Below are 16,065 nucleotides of genomic sequence, written 5' to 3'. Positions count from 1 at the left end.
TAATGATCTTTTCAGTGAAACAAAAGCTGAGGGAAATTATACCAGATGGAAACCTGGATCTAAACAAAGATCCAAAGTATCAGAAAAAGATTAAAAAAATGGATAAATGTAAAATACATATAATTTTCTTTTCTTAATTTCTTTAAAGTCAATTTACTACTTCAGTACAGTTCAGTTCAGTCGCTCAGTCGTGTCCGACTCTTTGTGACCCCATGAATTGCAGCACGCCAGGCCTCTCTGTCCATCACCAACTCCCGGAGTTCACTCAGACTCACGTCCATCGAGTCAGTGATGCCATCCAGCCATCTCATCCGCTGTCGTCCCCTCTCCTCCTGCCCCCAATCCCTCCCAGCATCAGAGTCTTTTCCAATGAGTCAACTCTTCGCATAAGAACATAAACAATAAATCAAGAGGGGTGGGTGACTGCAAGATTCAAGTATAACTTCTGGGTTTCATGACTGTGGTTATGGGCATGCCATAAGAAGAAGAAATGGTTGGATGGCATCACTGACTCAATGGACATGAGTTTGAACAAACTCCGGGAGATGGTGTAGGACAGGGAAACCTGTCATCCTGCAGTCCATGGGGTCGCAGAGAGTTGGACACAACTTAGTGACTGAATAACAACAACAATGGCCCTGCTGTTTGCTAAGGCTGGGAGAACTAAGGGAAGACACAGCTGGGGGAGGAAGGTAAAACACTTCTCCTTGGACACTGATGACTTCCTAGTCCGCATCCATTTTAACTCAGCCTAGATTCTTCCTTCTATCTATATTTACCAGACTTTCTTCTACTCCAAGTGATTCAGGAAAAGCTGGCTTCACCTTCTCCTCCAGAGCTGGCCGAATGGCGCTAAGGGTCAGTTCATCTCTCCTGGTTAATGGCTAATTTGGGAAACCTGGCCTGAGGCAATCAGTGCAGGGCGTTCCATGCCAGAGGGCAGGTTTAGGAATGGGTTAGGGGAGAAGTATTGTGGAGACTTATGAGAACAAAGTATATTCTTCCCTGAGAGAAATGCATCAGAAAACAATGTCACTTCTTCCTCTGGACACTGTGGTACGAAGGGATGAAGCTGGTACCCTGACAATTGTCTCGATCCAGTGTGAGGGGGAGCAGACTTCACCCCAGCACAGAGCTCAGAGTAGGCACGTGACTCTTGGAGCTACTGCTGATGCACTGTCTGCATCAGGACTTTCCCAGCGGAGCGTGAAGTTCAAGTTACATCACAGGTAGCCCAGACCATTCTACCTGACACAGACACAGCAGGTTTAAGATGCCTTCATGTTATCTGAATGGAGGTGTCAACCAGGCTGTTGGATATCAGAGGTGAGTTCAGAGGGCAGTTCCAGGAGACAGAAGTTTGCGTGTTAGCAGTGTAAACAGTATCTGAAATCATTAAGGGGTTAATTGTCGACAGAGATAAAAAGGGGGCCCCAAAATAGACCCGCCCCTCAGATTAGGATTAGGATATGATGGGGTAAACGGTAGGGGGGGTAGATTTTCACATTCTTATTTTACATATTTTTGTTGTTGGTTTTTTTAATGATCAGATATTATTTTCCTAATTTCAACTAGAATAAGAGAAAACACTGCAAAACTCTGTGTCAAAAAACATGAACAAAATTTTAAAATTAAACAATAAGAAAAATATTTAAGCTATGTGACAGATAATGGGTTAAGTTGAAAATCTCTTACAGATCAATAAGAGACTGTTGACCACAGCAATGGAAAATAAGCAAAGGTCATGAACTTAAGATATGTACACATGCACGCCCGCATACAAACACACCAATATTATAAGTGCCCATCAATATCTCATAAAAAGTTCAATCAATAAAATGAAAAATTAAAATGAAGGTCTCGTTTTCAACATAACATACTGTCAGAGACAAAAAAAATAAGACTGACAACAAATAGTAAGTTTTGGGAGGACAGATTTAAACAGGGGCTGTCAAATACTGCTCCTCCAAGTATAAAGTTAATTGAAGGCAATAAGCAATACACATTAAAATATCCACACAGCCTAGCAATTCTATTTCTCGGAATTCAGCTCTAGAAAAAAACTGTGGATGCATTCAGAGATATAACTACAAGGATGCTTATAATGCCAAATATTGGAAACAATGGGGGATTTATAAATAAGCCATGCTTGTTTTTGTTGTTCAGTCACTAAGTCCTGTTCGACTCTGCGACCTCGTGGACTCCAGCACACCAGGCTTCCCTGTCCTTCACTATCTCCCTGAATTTGCTCAGATTCATGTCCATTAAATTGCTGATGCCATCCAACCATCTCATCCTCTGTCATCCCCTTCTCCTCCTGCCCTCAATCTTTCCTAGCATCAGGGTCTTTTCCAATGAGTCAGTTCTTCGCATCAGGTGGCCAAAGTATTGGAGCTTCAGCTTCAGCACCAGTCCTTCTAATGAATATTCAGGGTTGATTTCCTTTTGGATTGACTAGTTTGATCTCCTTGCTGTCCAAGGGACTCTCAAGAGTATTCTTCAGCACTACAGCTCGAAAGCATCAATTCTTTGGCCCTCTGCCTTCTTTATGGTCCAACTCTCACATCTGTACATGACTACAGGAAAAACCATAGCTTTGAGTATTGTTGTTCAGTCGCTAAGCTATGCTTGGTTTAGTTCATAAAATGAAACAAGTTGGAGCCTTTACCAACTAGCTGAATATTTAGTGGCATCTCAGGAGAAGGCAATGGCACCCCACTCCAGCACTCTTGCCTGGAAAATCCCATGGACAGAGGAGCCTGGTAGGCTGCAGGCCATGGGGTTGCTAAGAGTCGGACTTGACTGAGCGACTTCACTTTCACTTTTCACCTTCATGCATTGGAGAAGGAAATGGCAACCCACTCCAGTGTTCTTGCCTGGAGAATCCCAGGGACGGGGGAGCCTGGTGGGCTGCCGTCTATGGGGTCGCACAGAGTCGGACACGACTGAAGCGACTTAGCAGCAGCAGCAGCAGGAAGCTTTTGGTCGCTCTAAAGGGATATAACCAGGGGATGCAAGCGTCCTAAGTCCCTTATGACTAAGGACTGGAAAGAACTCAGCTGGGCCACAGTGGGGGTTCCAAGCCATCAGAGAGGCCACCTGTCTCTCTTTCTGGGGCCAGTAGGTCTTCAGTTTCCACGGCCTTTGTGTGGACCCGCTTCTCTCTCAGACCACATTTCTCCTTGATGCGCTGAGCTTCTGTCCTCATCTGGCTGCATCTCCCCAGGGTCTTAGAGCTTCAGGTTACCCTCTGTTGACTGGCTTGGTCTCCAGCCACAAAGTATCATTTTTTGAGAAGGAATATCTGGCTGGCTTTACTGAGCTGGTGGCCTGGTTCCCCTGGTGGGCAGTGTGGTCAAATCTGGAGTTTGTGGCTCTGAAAACGGTCCCTGGGGATCCCAGCCTGGGTGCTTCTGCTTTATGATTCATAGGGACGTGCCTGTGACACTTGCTGGGGTTGGTTAACTGATCTGGGGCCAGTCCTCTTCAACCTGGTGACCACATAGCCCTCATGGCCCCACCATCCCTGGGAGCAGAGAACAGACAGAAGCCAGACTTCTAGGGCGCGAGGCCTTCCCTGGCTGCTCAGCTCGCTCCTTCGCAGGAGCAGAAATCCTTCTCTGCTTTGGTGGAGCGATGAGTTATCAGAATAACAGAGCTCAAGGGGTGGGTGGGTCATCACACAACCAATGTTTCAACATCCTGCAGATGTTCAGATCTGGCCAAGAACCTAAGAGGATTACACATCTTTCATAGACATCTTTCTGTGAACAGAGAACATGTATTTCTGTATAATGCCAACTCTGAATATTCATTGGAAGGACTGATGCTGAAGCTCCAATACTTTGGCCACCTGATACAAAGAACTGACTCATTGGGAAAGACCCTGATGCTGGGAAAGATTGAAGGCAGGAGGAGAAGGGGATGACTGAGGATAAGCTGGTTGAATGGCATCATCGACTCAATGGACATGAGTTTGAGCAAATTCAGGGAGAGAGTGAAGGACAAGGAAGCCTGGAGTGCTGCAGTCCCCAGGGTCGCAGAGTCGGATACAACTGACAACTGAACAATGAATGACAAATAATGCCTATATTCTCAATTCTTCCCAACATACTGCCTGGGACAAAGATGTAGCAAGCATGCAGAAACCACAGCTCCTTATCTTTTCATATCCCTGACTCTGATGCTGGTATAGTTTGAGGATCGGGCTCAATCACTTGAAACTTTTAAACTTTGGTTCAAAATTTCAAAGCTCCACAACTTAAGTGTGTTTAAATCCATATATTTGAAAGAAAGTATTGACTAGGAAAAAGAATTACTTGCTATTTGGAATTAATATTAGTCCACAGAAGCCTTCCCAGGGTTGTGAGGCTTTTTGAGAGCACACGACGTTAGCAGCCCTCTTGCCGGGATGAGGGTGACATCAGAGCAGTGTTTAACTGGGGAATTGAGCAGCTCAGCAGTGCGGGAATTACTTCTGTGATGTCATCTATGTTGTGCTGCCAGTAAGTGTTCTGAAAATACTCTGCTCCGGAAAAGCTATGTCTGAATGAGAGAAGTCAGTTTTCCAAAATGATTCTCATCAGCCCCTGCCCCCAAACAATCTAGTCCAGTAGACCAGAGAGGAATACAACAAGCAGGCTTTGCAAGGGGCACTGCTGAGAACTCTGGGGCAGGGACCGTCCTCCGGTAATGACCATCAAACACAGACACAAATGGATGCCAACACAACACAAATGGATGTCATTAGAAGGATGGCCCATTAACTGTGAACCCAGAAGTTTCTATCTTCCCTCTCTTTCTGTCTCCCTTCCTCCCTTCTTTTCTCTCTCTCTTTCCCCCCACTTCCTCCTTTTTTCTCCTTCCTATCTCCCTCCCTTTCTTCTTTTCTTTCTTCCCTGGAAGAGAATCAGACAGGCAGAACGGCTTTTGTAAAGTTTTCATTTCAAAGCTAATGCTACATGCTGAAGGATGCAGGATGATTAAAGACAAAAACTTTCACCCAGTTTAAAATCTATGCAACAAAGAAACAATTATCATTCTCTCTCACACTATAAGAAAAAGTTCTTACCAGCCCATAAAAGATTAAAAATCAGTTAAAAAATTTATAAACCCTCAGTCTTTTAAACCCCATATTTTTGTTAATTAAACCATTATTTTTGCTTTAAAGCAACCCCCAGAATATTATAGAAAGCATTGAGACAGCATTTTTCACAAATTTGGATTCTGAATCTGTTTGAAAAGGGTCATTATTTGTTTCTGGGAACCCTGGTTTATTTTTTTTGTTTTTTTTTTTAGTCATTCTTATCTGTTTTGGCAGGCTCTGTGAAAACATTACCCTTCCTTGCAACAACACTTTGACGAAAGTTAGTCTGAAAGCCTAGCTAAAGAGAGTAAGTAATCCGTAGCCTATGAAACAGATTCCTAGCTAAAAGAGGATTACTAAAAAAAAATCAACATGAAAAGTTATATTTAGTTGGTGAGACTTATGTGTCCTCCACACTCTCCTCCCTTCCATCATAAGCCATTTCTGTGCATTTTCCAAAAATCTGGTCAATCCAGTGCCTCTGACTGGAGAGTGTGAGACTTCCCACGTTTGCTCAGCTGGTATTAAACTCACTACTGACAGTGGCAGTAAATATAATGGCTCACTCTTAGTGAATACACTGCAGAAGCCATCACCAGCTTTTGCTGTGGGTGGTTGTCTGGACTCTGCCTTTGGATCCGGGATCTGGGGCCTAAAGCTCCCTGCATCCTGCCCTTCCCAACATCTTCTGCCTCCCCCTGAGGTTGGGCCACCTGGGCAGGTGGCCTCCACCCATCCTGGCCCTGTCCTTCAGGGCACACTCTGACTTACTGGCCCTGGGGTGGGGGAGTGGTGGGGAGGAGCAAGGGACCCAGGACAGGACTCTGTTTGAGGGGTGGTGATGGGGGCCGGGGTGGTTGGGGGTCGGGGATCACAGCCCCTCTCTGCTAGCACAGCACTTCTCCAAGGAGGCTGGATGGCTGGGGTCCACAGCAGTGCCAACACGGGTCCGCATGACTCAGCATCACCTTGGTCCATGTGTGTGGCCCCACGTGACCCATCTGGGATGAATGCTACTTTGGTCACAGCCCTGAGGCCAGAGGGCTGACCCCCAAAGTGGTGGCCTCTGCCCCACTGCAGGCTCTGTGCTCCTCTGGGGGCCTCTGCTTCCCAACCCTGGGGTGACCTCCGCTGACTACCAGCCTCTCTTCTCCTCTCACTGTGAGGATTCTGGCTTTACCTGATCAGTTTCAAGTCCTTCAGCAGGAGCTTCTCTATGTCATGCACCACCCCCTCCCCACACACACACCAGCTGGTGGGGAGGCCAGGGTGGTATCTACCATGAAGTGGATCCCATTCTGAGAGGGCCTCGATTAAAGCTTAGAGAACAAGAAAAGACGGGGCTGGGGGTTGTCCTGCTTTGTGGCATAAGATTCCAAAGAGTATCTTCACCCCTAGAAGATGAAGCTTCACCTGAATCCTCCTGTGCACCCTGGGGTACCTGCTCAGAGTGTCTGAGGGGATGAACATCAGCAGAGTGCAGGGGCTCCACAGAAGCCAGGGTGCAGACCCCCCTGAGCGGACTCTACCTGACAGCATGGACAGGCCCCTGGCACTGCACATGGTCACCATGAGGGTTCGTGAAAGTCGATCAGTTGTGTCCAGCTCTTTGTAACTCCGTGGACTATATACAGTCCATGGAATTCTCCAGGCCAGAATACTGTAGTGGGTAGTTTTTCCCTTCTCCAGGGGATCTTCCCAACCCAGGGATCGAACCCAGGTCTCCTGCATTGCAGGTGGATTCTTTACCAGCTGAGCCACAAGGGAAGCCCAAGAATACTGGAGTGGGTAGCCTATCCCTTCTCCAGTGGATCTTCCCAACCCAGGAATCGAACCGGGGTCTCCTGCATTGCAGGCGGATTCTTTACCAACCAAGTTATCAGGGAAGCCCCTACCACGAGGGTGCTCTCTCTCAAATGGGAGTCAGGTGGCCACAGAGAACCTTCATGTGCACTAATGGATGGTGAACAGGTGTGCACTGCATCTCTTCTTTGGCCACTATTCCAAATCTTTATCAGTACATCCATTTACATCACACAGGCCTGTGAATTTTGTGATATATTCCTAAAGCAAGCTGTGCATACATTTGTTTTCAGACAAGTTGTGTCCATTTGTCTAGGATGCCACAGGTCCTGGATTTTCATGGCCAGTTTGTATTTCCAGGTTTCTGGACCTCAGTCACAGAGGGAAGGGAATTAGGACCACATCTCTGTGGTAACACACATTGTTTTACTGCTAGTTTGCCATAGTGAAAAGCTGGAAACAATCTGAATGCCTAATAGTAGAGGACTGGTTCAGTAAATTGTAGTGGGACATTTCAATGGAACTGTCAACCACAAATTGGGACTTGCCATCTACCTCAACAAGGATTAAATCATGTGCTGCTGCAACTGGTGACCTTCAACAACCACTGAAAGGAGTTCAGGGTGGAGAGCAGAAATGAGGCCCTCTGTGCTCAGAGGGGAAAAAACTGGCAGGACTGGTCCTCAGACAGATTTTTGAAGAGCCAGCTTTATGAGTCCAATTCTTGTATCTCCTCATATCTAGAAAAGCACTAAAGCCCTTCAAGGTGACAACTGTTCCTTGTGACTAGCAGTCTTCAAGAGACTAAAAGAAACCTTCTGGAAAAATATGTGCTTGATTGCATGTCAAGAGTCACATCAGAATCACAATCTTCATCAGAATCACATCTATACTGACCTTCCCTCCTGCTTCTTTGGAGCAGTTTCTCAGAGCTACTGTGAGGGGCTATCTCCTGGGCTACAATCTTCATTTTGCCTCAGATAAAACTTAATTCACAACTTTCACATTATACACTCTTTTTTTTTAAGTCGACAGAACTATGAAAATGAAACTGAAGGTCAGCCAGTCTATTTCTAAGTTTAAATTAAGGGGGTTTACTTTGTTTTCACGAGACTCAGCATAAGGCAATTTGATGATCATCTGAACGTTCCTTCTGGCGTCAGCAGAAGGACAGGTGTCCTCCCTGCCCTCCGCTACAGAGATGCCCGTTCAGTAGAAGGAAGGGAGGAGGGGTGGTGTTGGGTCTGTTTTACCACAGTAAAAAAGATAACAAAAAAACCTCCAGACCAATAAGACAAATACCCCTGTACCTATCACCTGGAATGAACAAATATAAATATATTGTGTCTTATTTTACTCAACCTAAGTTTTAAAAGTAAAATATTACGAATTTAAAAAGTGACATAAGGCTTCCCTCGTGGCTCAGTGGCAAAGAATCTGCCTTGTGATGCAAGAGACACCAGTTCCATTGCTGGTCTGGGACGATCCCTCATGCCGAGGAGCAACTAAGTCTGTGTGCCACAACTAGAGTTTGTGCCCTGGAGCCCGGGAGCCAAAACTCCTGAAGCCTGAGGGCCCTAGAGCCCGTGCTCCACAACAAGAGAAACCACAGCAGTGAGAAGCCCAAGCACCACAACTAGAGAGTAGCCTCTGCTAGCCACAATTAGAGAAAAGCCTGAGCAGCAGCAAAGACCTAGCACACTCAAAATAAATGAATAAAAAAGTAAATAAAAATTTAAAAAGTGATACGGAAGTCTTAATTTCAGTTAGGGCCCAAGAAAAAATATATGTGCAAGTAATTCCTACATCCTGAAGTCAGAGAAGGAGGACCCACAGAGAGATCAGAAATACTCTGATTCATTTGGATGAGCAGCTCAGACAGCAAGCAAGTACGGGGGCCGCAAAGATTGAGATCCCAGAGGGCTGTACTGTGAAGGGAAGGCAAGAGCCTGGGAAGCTCAGTGACAGCTCATTTCCAACCCCTTTCTTGGCCAATGTGCAGGCGAGCAGCCAGGTAACAAGTGCTGGAAACCATCCATCGCTCAGTCCTCACTGTGTTGGGTGAGGTGCCTATGGTTGGGTTACTAAGTTCAGTTTATACTTGTCCACCTTTCCCTGCCAATATCCTGCTGGTTTTTGCGCTCCCCCCTCCTCCATCCCTGATGTTTCTTCTGATGGTGCTACTCTCCACAACTCCTCCTAGGATTGCTCTTAACTTTTTTCTTGATGGGTTCAGGCCTTTTCAGAGACTTCTCCCCATGGCTCTTATTCTACACGTCAGGAAATCCTTATAAGGGTTCTGCCAACTACTATGTAAAATCCCAACTATGCACATGGGAGCTGGGAAATAACCACGGGCAGGCCAAGGACCTGGCAGCGCTGTAGGGTGTTCTTGGACCAGAACTCCACTTGTCACCTGCCTTCACAAGCCCCAGCTCTTACTGCAGGAACATAACACTATTTCAGATCAACCCAGATTCTCTACCCATTTCTCTGGGTCATAGTTATCTACCCTGTAGTGGGGTTGCAGCATCCTTCATCAAAGGGAATTGGCACCTTCCTTTCACTCAGTGATCTTTCAGTTCTGTGAACTGATTTGGCTGTGGACAGTGAATGAGAACTGTGATTTTCCATTGCCATGACTCATTTCAAACTTCAGCCTTCCAACACTTGGACCCTACTTGGTCAGCTGCCATCTCTCTCACCCCAGAATGGAGCACCTGGATCTATTGGTCATCAGCACGTGACTTTGAAGGTGGAGGAACTTCCTCTAGTGCTGTTGCCCCTGTGACTCCCCCAACCCACGCTCTTCCAGGATCCCACCATCCCCACTTCCAGCACCTTCTTCTGGTCAGCTCTGGCCCACACAGGATGTGTCCCGCCCATCTCTTAGAGATGCAATGCCCCCCCCTCCCCAGCGCACTCCTTGAGCTTTATGAAAGGAATGTACACTGAGTTCTCCGAAGGAGCAAGTCCAGGCAGTGGGGTCTCCGCTTGCCCAGAGGGTTTCATTCTGAAGTCTGTGCTCCCTGAGCTTTTCCAGTGCTTTGCAAGGAAGTTTAAACCTCACCCCATCCATTGTGGATCACAGTCCTGTCTGCACTTCAGGAAATTTTCCTGGCAGTGAACGAAGAGGGATGCAGGTGCCCCTGCCAGGACTCCCACGTCAGCAGAGTGCATTTCTGTGTTGATACATTCTCCTCTCCTCATCCTCAAAGGTCCGTCCTTCTTTACTCAACACCTTAAGATTTACAACTGCCTATTTCCTTCTCCTTCCTATCAGTGCCTATGAGCCAAGCCCTATGATTCTTTTGATTGTATAAACTTTCTTCCTGGAGCGTGACCTGTTTTCCCAACTAAAGCGGCACTGAGAACAGTCAGGAGGTAACACGTGGTGGTGGTGGGTAATCTGGAGAAATAGAAGCATCATCGTGGGACAGCTCTTCAGGTGAGTCTAGCAAGAAGTTTAGCACTCCAGGGGGCATGCATAGAGAGATCCCAAAGAACCTGGACTCTCAGATGCTATTTGGGAACTATCAATTTGGGCTGCCAGAACCAAAATACCATAGACAGGGTAGCCCAAATGTTTATTTCTCACAGTTCTAAAGGCTGAGAAGTTCAAGATCAAATGCCAGCAGATGTTGTGTCTGATGAGAACCAGCATCCTTCTTGCCCCCCACCCCCCACCATGCAAAGAAAGAGAGCAGCAGAACCTGCTGGGGTTTCTTCTAATGAGGCTTCACCATCATGATGATTCATCTCCCAAAGGCCCCACCTCCATCTCAACATACGGATGTTGGGGGAAGCAGATGCCTATGCAGTCCACAGCAGGGCCACATGCACTCCGATGAGAACCTCTAGAATCTTCTTCAGCTCATGACACATGGGGAGTTGACAGTTAACACCCCATTCTCCTCAGGCTTCAGTCTGGATAACTCAGCAGTAGTTCTGGACTTCCTCTCAGAGTTCTCCAGTGGGACCAGGCCTGGTTGCCTACAGTGGTGACGGGCTGTCAACAAACCTTTCACTGCTTCCTTCCTTGCTTCCTGTTCCTGCATCCCTTCCAGTGTCCTTCACCAGGGGTCCTGGCATCACCCACTGTGGAACATACTTGTACTCAAATCTCCCTCCCAGGGCTTGCTTCTGGGAAAATCTAATGGAGTAAGAGTCATTCCTTTTTGCCCAATAATTCCTATTCTGAGTATTTATCCAAAGGAAATACTCCTTAAAAAGGAGGGGGGGAGTTGTATCCAAAAAGGATATTGCAGCATTTTCATATGATGGGAAAATTTGAAACAATCTAAATGTCCTACAAAGATCCATTTGGTCACATTTATTTTTCATCTATCGTGTACCAGGTACCATGCTGAACGTGGGATTCCCAAATAGAACGTCCCACAATTGGATGGGACAAGAGACAAGGCAGGAAGATGATGAAACCTGAACTAAGGCAGTGGCAGTGGGGACAGACTGGAGCGCAGAGAGGTTCCTTAAGGAAGAATCAACAGAAGCAGGTGACCTGTTAGACACAGAAGAGAAAGGATAGGGAGACAGTGAGGGTGATGGGAAGCATGGTGGGGGGACAATTACTACTTAGGAGACAATTAGGAGGTATTTTTATGACCACTGAAATTTGAGAAGAAGGAGCGATGTCTACAAAGTCCATGTCTACCTGAGTCCAGGTTTCCGGCTTCAGTGAAAGGGAGACAGGAAACAGAATGTAGGTAAAAAACCAGGTCTGAACAATAAGGTCATTTCATTTATTTACTTATTTTTAGCTGTGCTGAGGAGAAGGCGATGGCACCCCACTTCAATACTCTTGTCTGGAAAATCCCATGGACGGAGGAGGAGCCCGGTAGGCTGCAGTCCATGGGGTCATGAAGAGTCAGACACGACTGAGCGACTTCCCTTTCACTTTTCACTTTCATGCATTGGAGAAGGAAAGGGCAACCCACTCCAGTGTTCTTTCCTGGAGAATCCCAGGGACGGGGGAGCCTGGTGGGCTGCTGTCTATGGGGTCACACAGAGTCGGACACGACTGAAGTGACTTAGCAGCAGCAGCAGCAGCTGTGCTGGGTCTTTGTTGCTGTGCAGGCTCTTCTCTAGTTGTGGTGCAGGCGCTTCTCCTTGTGCTGGTTTCTCTTGTTGTGGAGCATGGGCTGTAGGTGCACAGGCTCAGTAGTTGCAGCTTTGGGACTAATAAGGAACTCTAGAGCACAGGATCAAGGGTTCTGTCACATGGGTTTAGTTGTTCTGCAGCATGTGGGATCTTCCTGGATTAGGGATCAAACTGTCTTCTGCACTGGCAGGCAGATTCTTTACCAATGAGCCACCAGGGAAGCCCAAAAATAAGGTCTTGAATCCAGATTTTGTTGAGTTTGAAAAGCTTTACTAGATTGTTTTTGTTTAATCGAAAAGTCGTGTCTGACTCTTTTGTGACCCCATAGACTGTAGCCTGCCAGGCTCCTCTGTCCATGTAATTTTCCAAGCAAGAATACTGGAGTGGGTTGCTTTTTCCTTCTCCAGAGGATCTTCCGATCCAGGGATTGAACCTGCGTCTTCTGCACTGCAGGTGGGTTCTTTACCACTGAACCACCAGGTTGCTTCAAAATTATTTAACATCTGTGGACCCTCAAGCCACTTCACTATATAAGTCAGGCTCCTGGATTCTTGTCTACAAGAAGTTTCATTCAAAAGAAATGAAAATCCAACTACATAACCTTTGAAAAACACTTTAAATCTTTCTTATCAGTTTTGTTCAAGTCTTATTCCAGGAGTTTCCACAGGATAGACCCCAGAAACATTCCCTGAAATCCCTTTTTGCTCATTTCCTCCTCTGCTGTCTCTGCACCCACCATGTGTCTCACCACTGAAGATGCCATGAGGACCAGCAGCCGATGGAGGCCACACTGAGCCTCTCTAGGGAGGCTGATGGAACCACGTAGGCAATGTAGCTGATCTCTGTTCATTTTGTCGTTCACCGTCAATGCACATGTTGCTGGTATGAGAACTGCTTGCTGACTTAGAGTCCTAGCTGCACGCAGCATATGAGAGCAAACCCACAGAGGGCAAGCACTGCACCCCCAACCAGCATTTGCCAGAGTTCCTGAGGGACCATGTGCATCTGGTGACAAGAACTGCTGCTGTGAGATCACGATTTGATGAGCTGTTTGACCCCAACAGCCATGGGGAATCCCAGGAGATATTATGCCTTTAATTTAGTCAGTTTAAAGGATGGAACTTCGGAAACCAGGACACTTACATTGTGGGGCATTTCTTGAGGGAGAGTGTATGTATTCCTCAGTTATATTCTGTCAGGGTTTATTGGCTGCTTAATGTTCTGTGTTACAGTTTCTTCTTGGTCCAACAGCTTGCTGGTTTTCTCTGACCAGTATTTACATTATCTTACTTGTGTAAGGACACTTTAAAATACCCAAGTATTTTAAATCTCTCAGATAGTGCTTTACCACTGAGCCACCAGATTGCTTCAGCATTGTTTAACATCTGTGGACCCTCAAGTCACTTCACCATACAAATCAGGCTCCTGGAGTCCTGAAAATCCCCTGGAGGAGAGAATGGCAACCCACTCCAGCATTCTAGCCTGGAGAATCTCCGTGAACAGAGGAGCCCAGTTCATGGGGTCGCAACGAGTCAGAAACGACTGAGATTAAATGTCAATGTCAAGGACGCTTTAAAATAATGAAGTTTTTCAAACCTCTCAGGTAGCTCTGTTCCACAGAATTTCGATGGTTTGTGTGCTCTGCAATCCTTTAGCCACTAGCCTGTGTGGCTACTGAGATTTGAAATGTGGCTAGTTCAACCGAGGAACTGAATTCTTAATTTCTGTTAAAGAAAAAATCTATGCCTGACACTTGTAGAAGATGATGAGGTAAAAGGAAGACTTTATTCCAGCTGTGTGTGGGGTGATTCCTGTGACAGGTATAGGGGACACCACAATGGGTCTTGTAGTGGGGGAGGGACGGGTTCAACTCCAAATTCTGAATAGGAAGTGGGAATTTACAGTTAAGTGGGGTGTCAGCAGATGGAAAATTACTAAGAGGTGTTAAAAAACAGAATTCAACTGAGTAAAATTTAAAGATTTTATTGGCTTTATTAAATGATTCGTGTTTTGGGCAAATGGACAGAAGCGCCAAGGAGCTACCCAAAACAAACGACTTACAGGCAGAAGGGAGCTGGAACAAGGGAGTTATTCCAGGCAGAGAAGCAACTGGTTACTACAAGGTTGAGGGAAGTCTACCTAGCAGATCACCTACCTAGTGATGATTAGTGAATCTTGATTTACTCCTTTAAATCCCATTTCTGGGAGAGCTGAAACTATCATCAAATCTAGATTGGTGACATGGGACTTTCCATCGACTTCCTTTTGGGCCTGTAGTCTTGTTTTGTTTTTTTTTTAAATTTTATTTTATTTTTAAACTTTACATAACTGTATTAGATTTGCCAAATATTAAAATGAATCCGCCACAGGTATACATGTAGTCTTGTTTTTAACAGAGGCAGCACAGGGGGTTCTGGGTGAGCTGACCTAATAGGATTCTAGGTAAAGGCAGGGCAGGGAGATCAGATGTCACGCGAGGGATGCAAAGATGAGGAACCTGACTAAATATCAAGAGTGATCAGATACTGAGAATGGGGGCTTCTGGCTAACTGACTCAGCAGGATGGCAAAAATTTGACAATGCAGAGAGAAACAGGGCAGTCCAAAACTCAAGACCTAGCTGAAAAAGAGCTCAGAGAATCTTGAGTAGAGTTTGGTCAAGAAGAGAATCTTTGTTATTTCATTTAATTAAAGTTTAAATTTCAGTTTTGGACAGCACAGCTAAATTTTTCTAACACGTCACATTTCTACTGAAGGTGATAAGCTATTCTAAGAACGCAAGTTTCCCTATAATGAATTATCTTACTGTAAAGGGAGATGATTTCCATAATCAGCATGTTTGTTTGTTATGAGATGATTTGTTCTTTTTACAGGTAACAAAAATCTGTATAGTCAAAGCTATGGTTTTTCCAGTAGTCATGTATGGATGTGAGAGCTGAACAATAAAAAAGGCTGAGAGCTGAAAAACTGATACCTTCGAACTGTGGTGCTTGAGAAGACTCTTGAGAGTCCCCTGGACTGCAAGGAGATCAAACAAGTCAATCCTAAAGGAAATCAGCCCTGAATATTCATTGGAAGTACTGATGCTGAAACTCCAATACTGTGGCCACCTGATGAGAAGAGCCGAGAGCCGAGAGCCGACTTATTGAAAAAGACCCTGACGCTCAGTGAGGTTGAAGCAAGCCAGGAGAAGAGGAGGACAGAGGATGAGATGGTTGCCTGGCATCACTGACTCGATGGACTGAATTTTAGCAAACTCTGGGATATGGGGAAGAACAGGGAAGCCTGGCGTTCTGCAGTCCATGGGGCGCAAGGAGCCGGAGACGACTGAGCGACTGAACAACAAAGGTAACACTAACTTTTAAGCTGTATAACGTTTACTTAACAAGCTGTCGTCTCCAACCTCCAGGAGACGTTGCCTCTCCTGGTGTAACAGCGGTTTATTTGGCACAAAACCCGCGGGGGGCCAGGCGCAGGCATCAGTCCCGGTTTACATTATCCTAGAGAAGAAAGTGGGGCACATGCCGCTAAACTGACCTAGATGATGTTCAAAATAAAATTCAAACCCCGAGGCGCTCAACCTGCAACTCTCCCTGAAGCCCAGCCTCTCCGGCCTGCCCGCTCCGCCCATGGGGCTGCCTGGCCCCGCCCCGTCCACCTGGGCACCGCCTGGGCCACGCCTCCCGCGGCGCCCCGCCCCGCGCAGCGCAGACAGCGCGCTGACGTCACGCACCAGGTACTTTCCCCGCGGCCGGGGAGGCGTGGGGGCGGGGCGGGGCAGGCGTGGAGCGCGCATGCGCGGCAGCGGCTGCGCGCTGCCCGGATCGTGCGGGGCCTGAGCCTCTCCGCCGGCGCAGGCTCCCTCGCGACAGCTTGCTCCCGCCGCCATGTCGGCTGCCATCGAACGGGAGTTTGAGGAGTTAGACGCTCAGAATCGCTGGCAGCAGCTGTACCTGGTGAGTGGCGGGCTCGCAGAACCGCCGGCGTCCCCCTCAGAGGACCGGGCTCCCGCTCGCAGGCACCCGCCGCCTCCCCCGCCTCCCGTTGGGGCGGAAGTG

At 46.9% G+C, this 16,065-nt stretch overlaps 1 protein-coding gene across 4 annotated transcripts in view; it reads left to right on the top strand.

The window, feature by feature from the left end:
• Window positions 1-16,065, top strand: part of PTPN2 (protein tyrosine phosphatase non-receptor type 2) — a 129,555-nt gene that overhangs the window by 46,084 nt on the left and 67,406 nt on the right. For 3 of the 4 annotated variants that reach the window (XM_055559092.1, XM_055559094.1, XM_055559093.1), the window contains one exon: window positions 15,777-15,963. In XM_055559092.1, the coding sequence (XP_055415067.1) occupies window positions 15,895-15,963 (69 nt within the window). In that variant the 5' untranslated portion in view covers window positions 15,777-15,894. Of the gene's footprint in view, window positions 1-15,769; window positions 15,964-16,065 lie in introns of those variants that run through there. The other variant, XM_055559091.1, reaches the window with a different exon arrangement.

Source organism: Bubalus kerabau, chromosome 21 (assembly GCF_029407905.1).
Source record: "Bubalus kerabau isolate K-KA32 ecotype Philippines breed swamp buffalo chromosome 21, PCC_UOA_SB_1v2, whole genome shotgun sequence".
Classification (NCBI taxonomy): domain Eukaryota; kingdom Metazoa; phylum Chordata; class Mammalia; order Artiodactyla; family Bovidae; genus Bubalus; species Bubalus kerabau.
The sequence above is the reverse complement of the archived record's forward strand: the minus strand, read 5'-3'. Positions and strand labels throughout refer to the sequence as shown.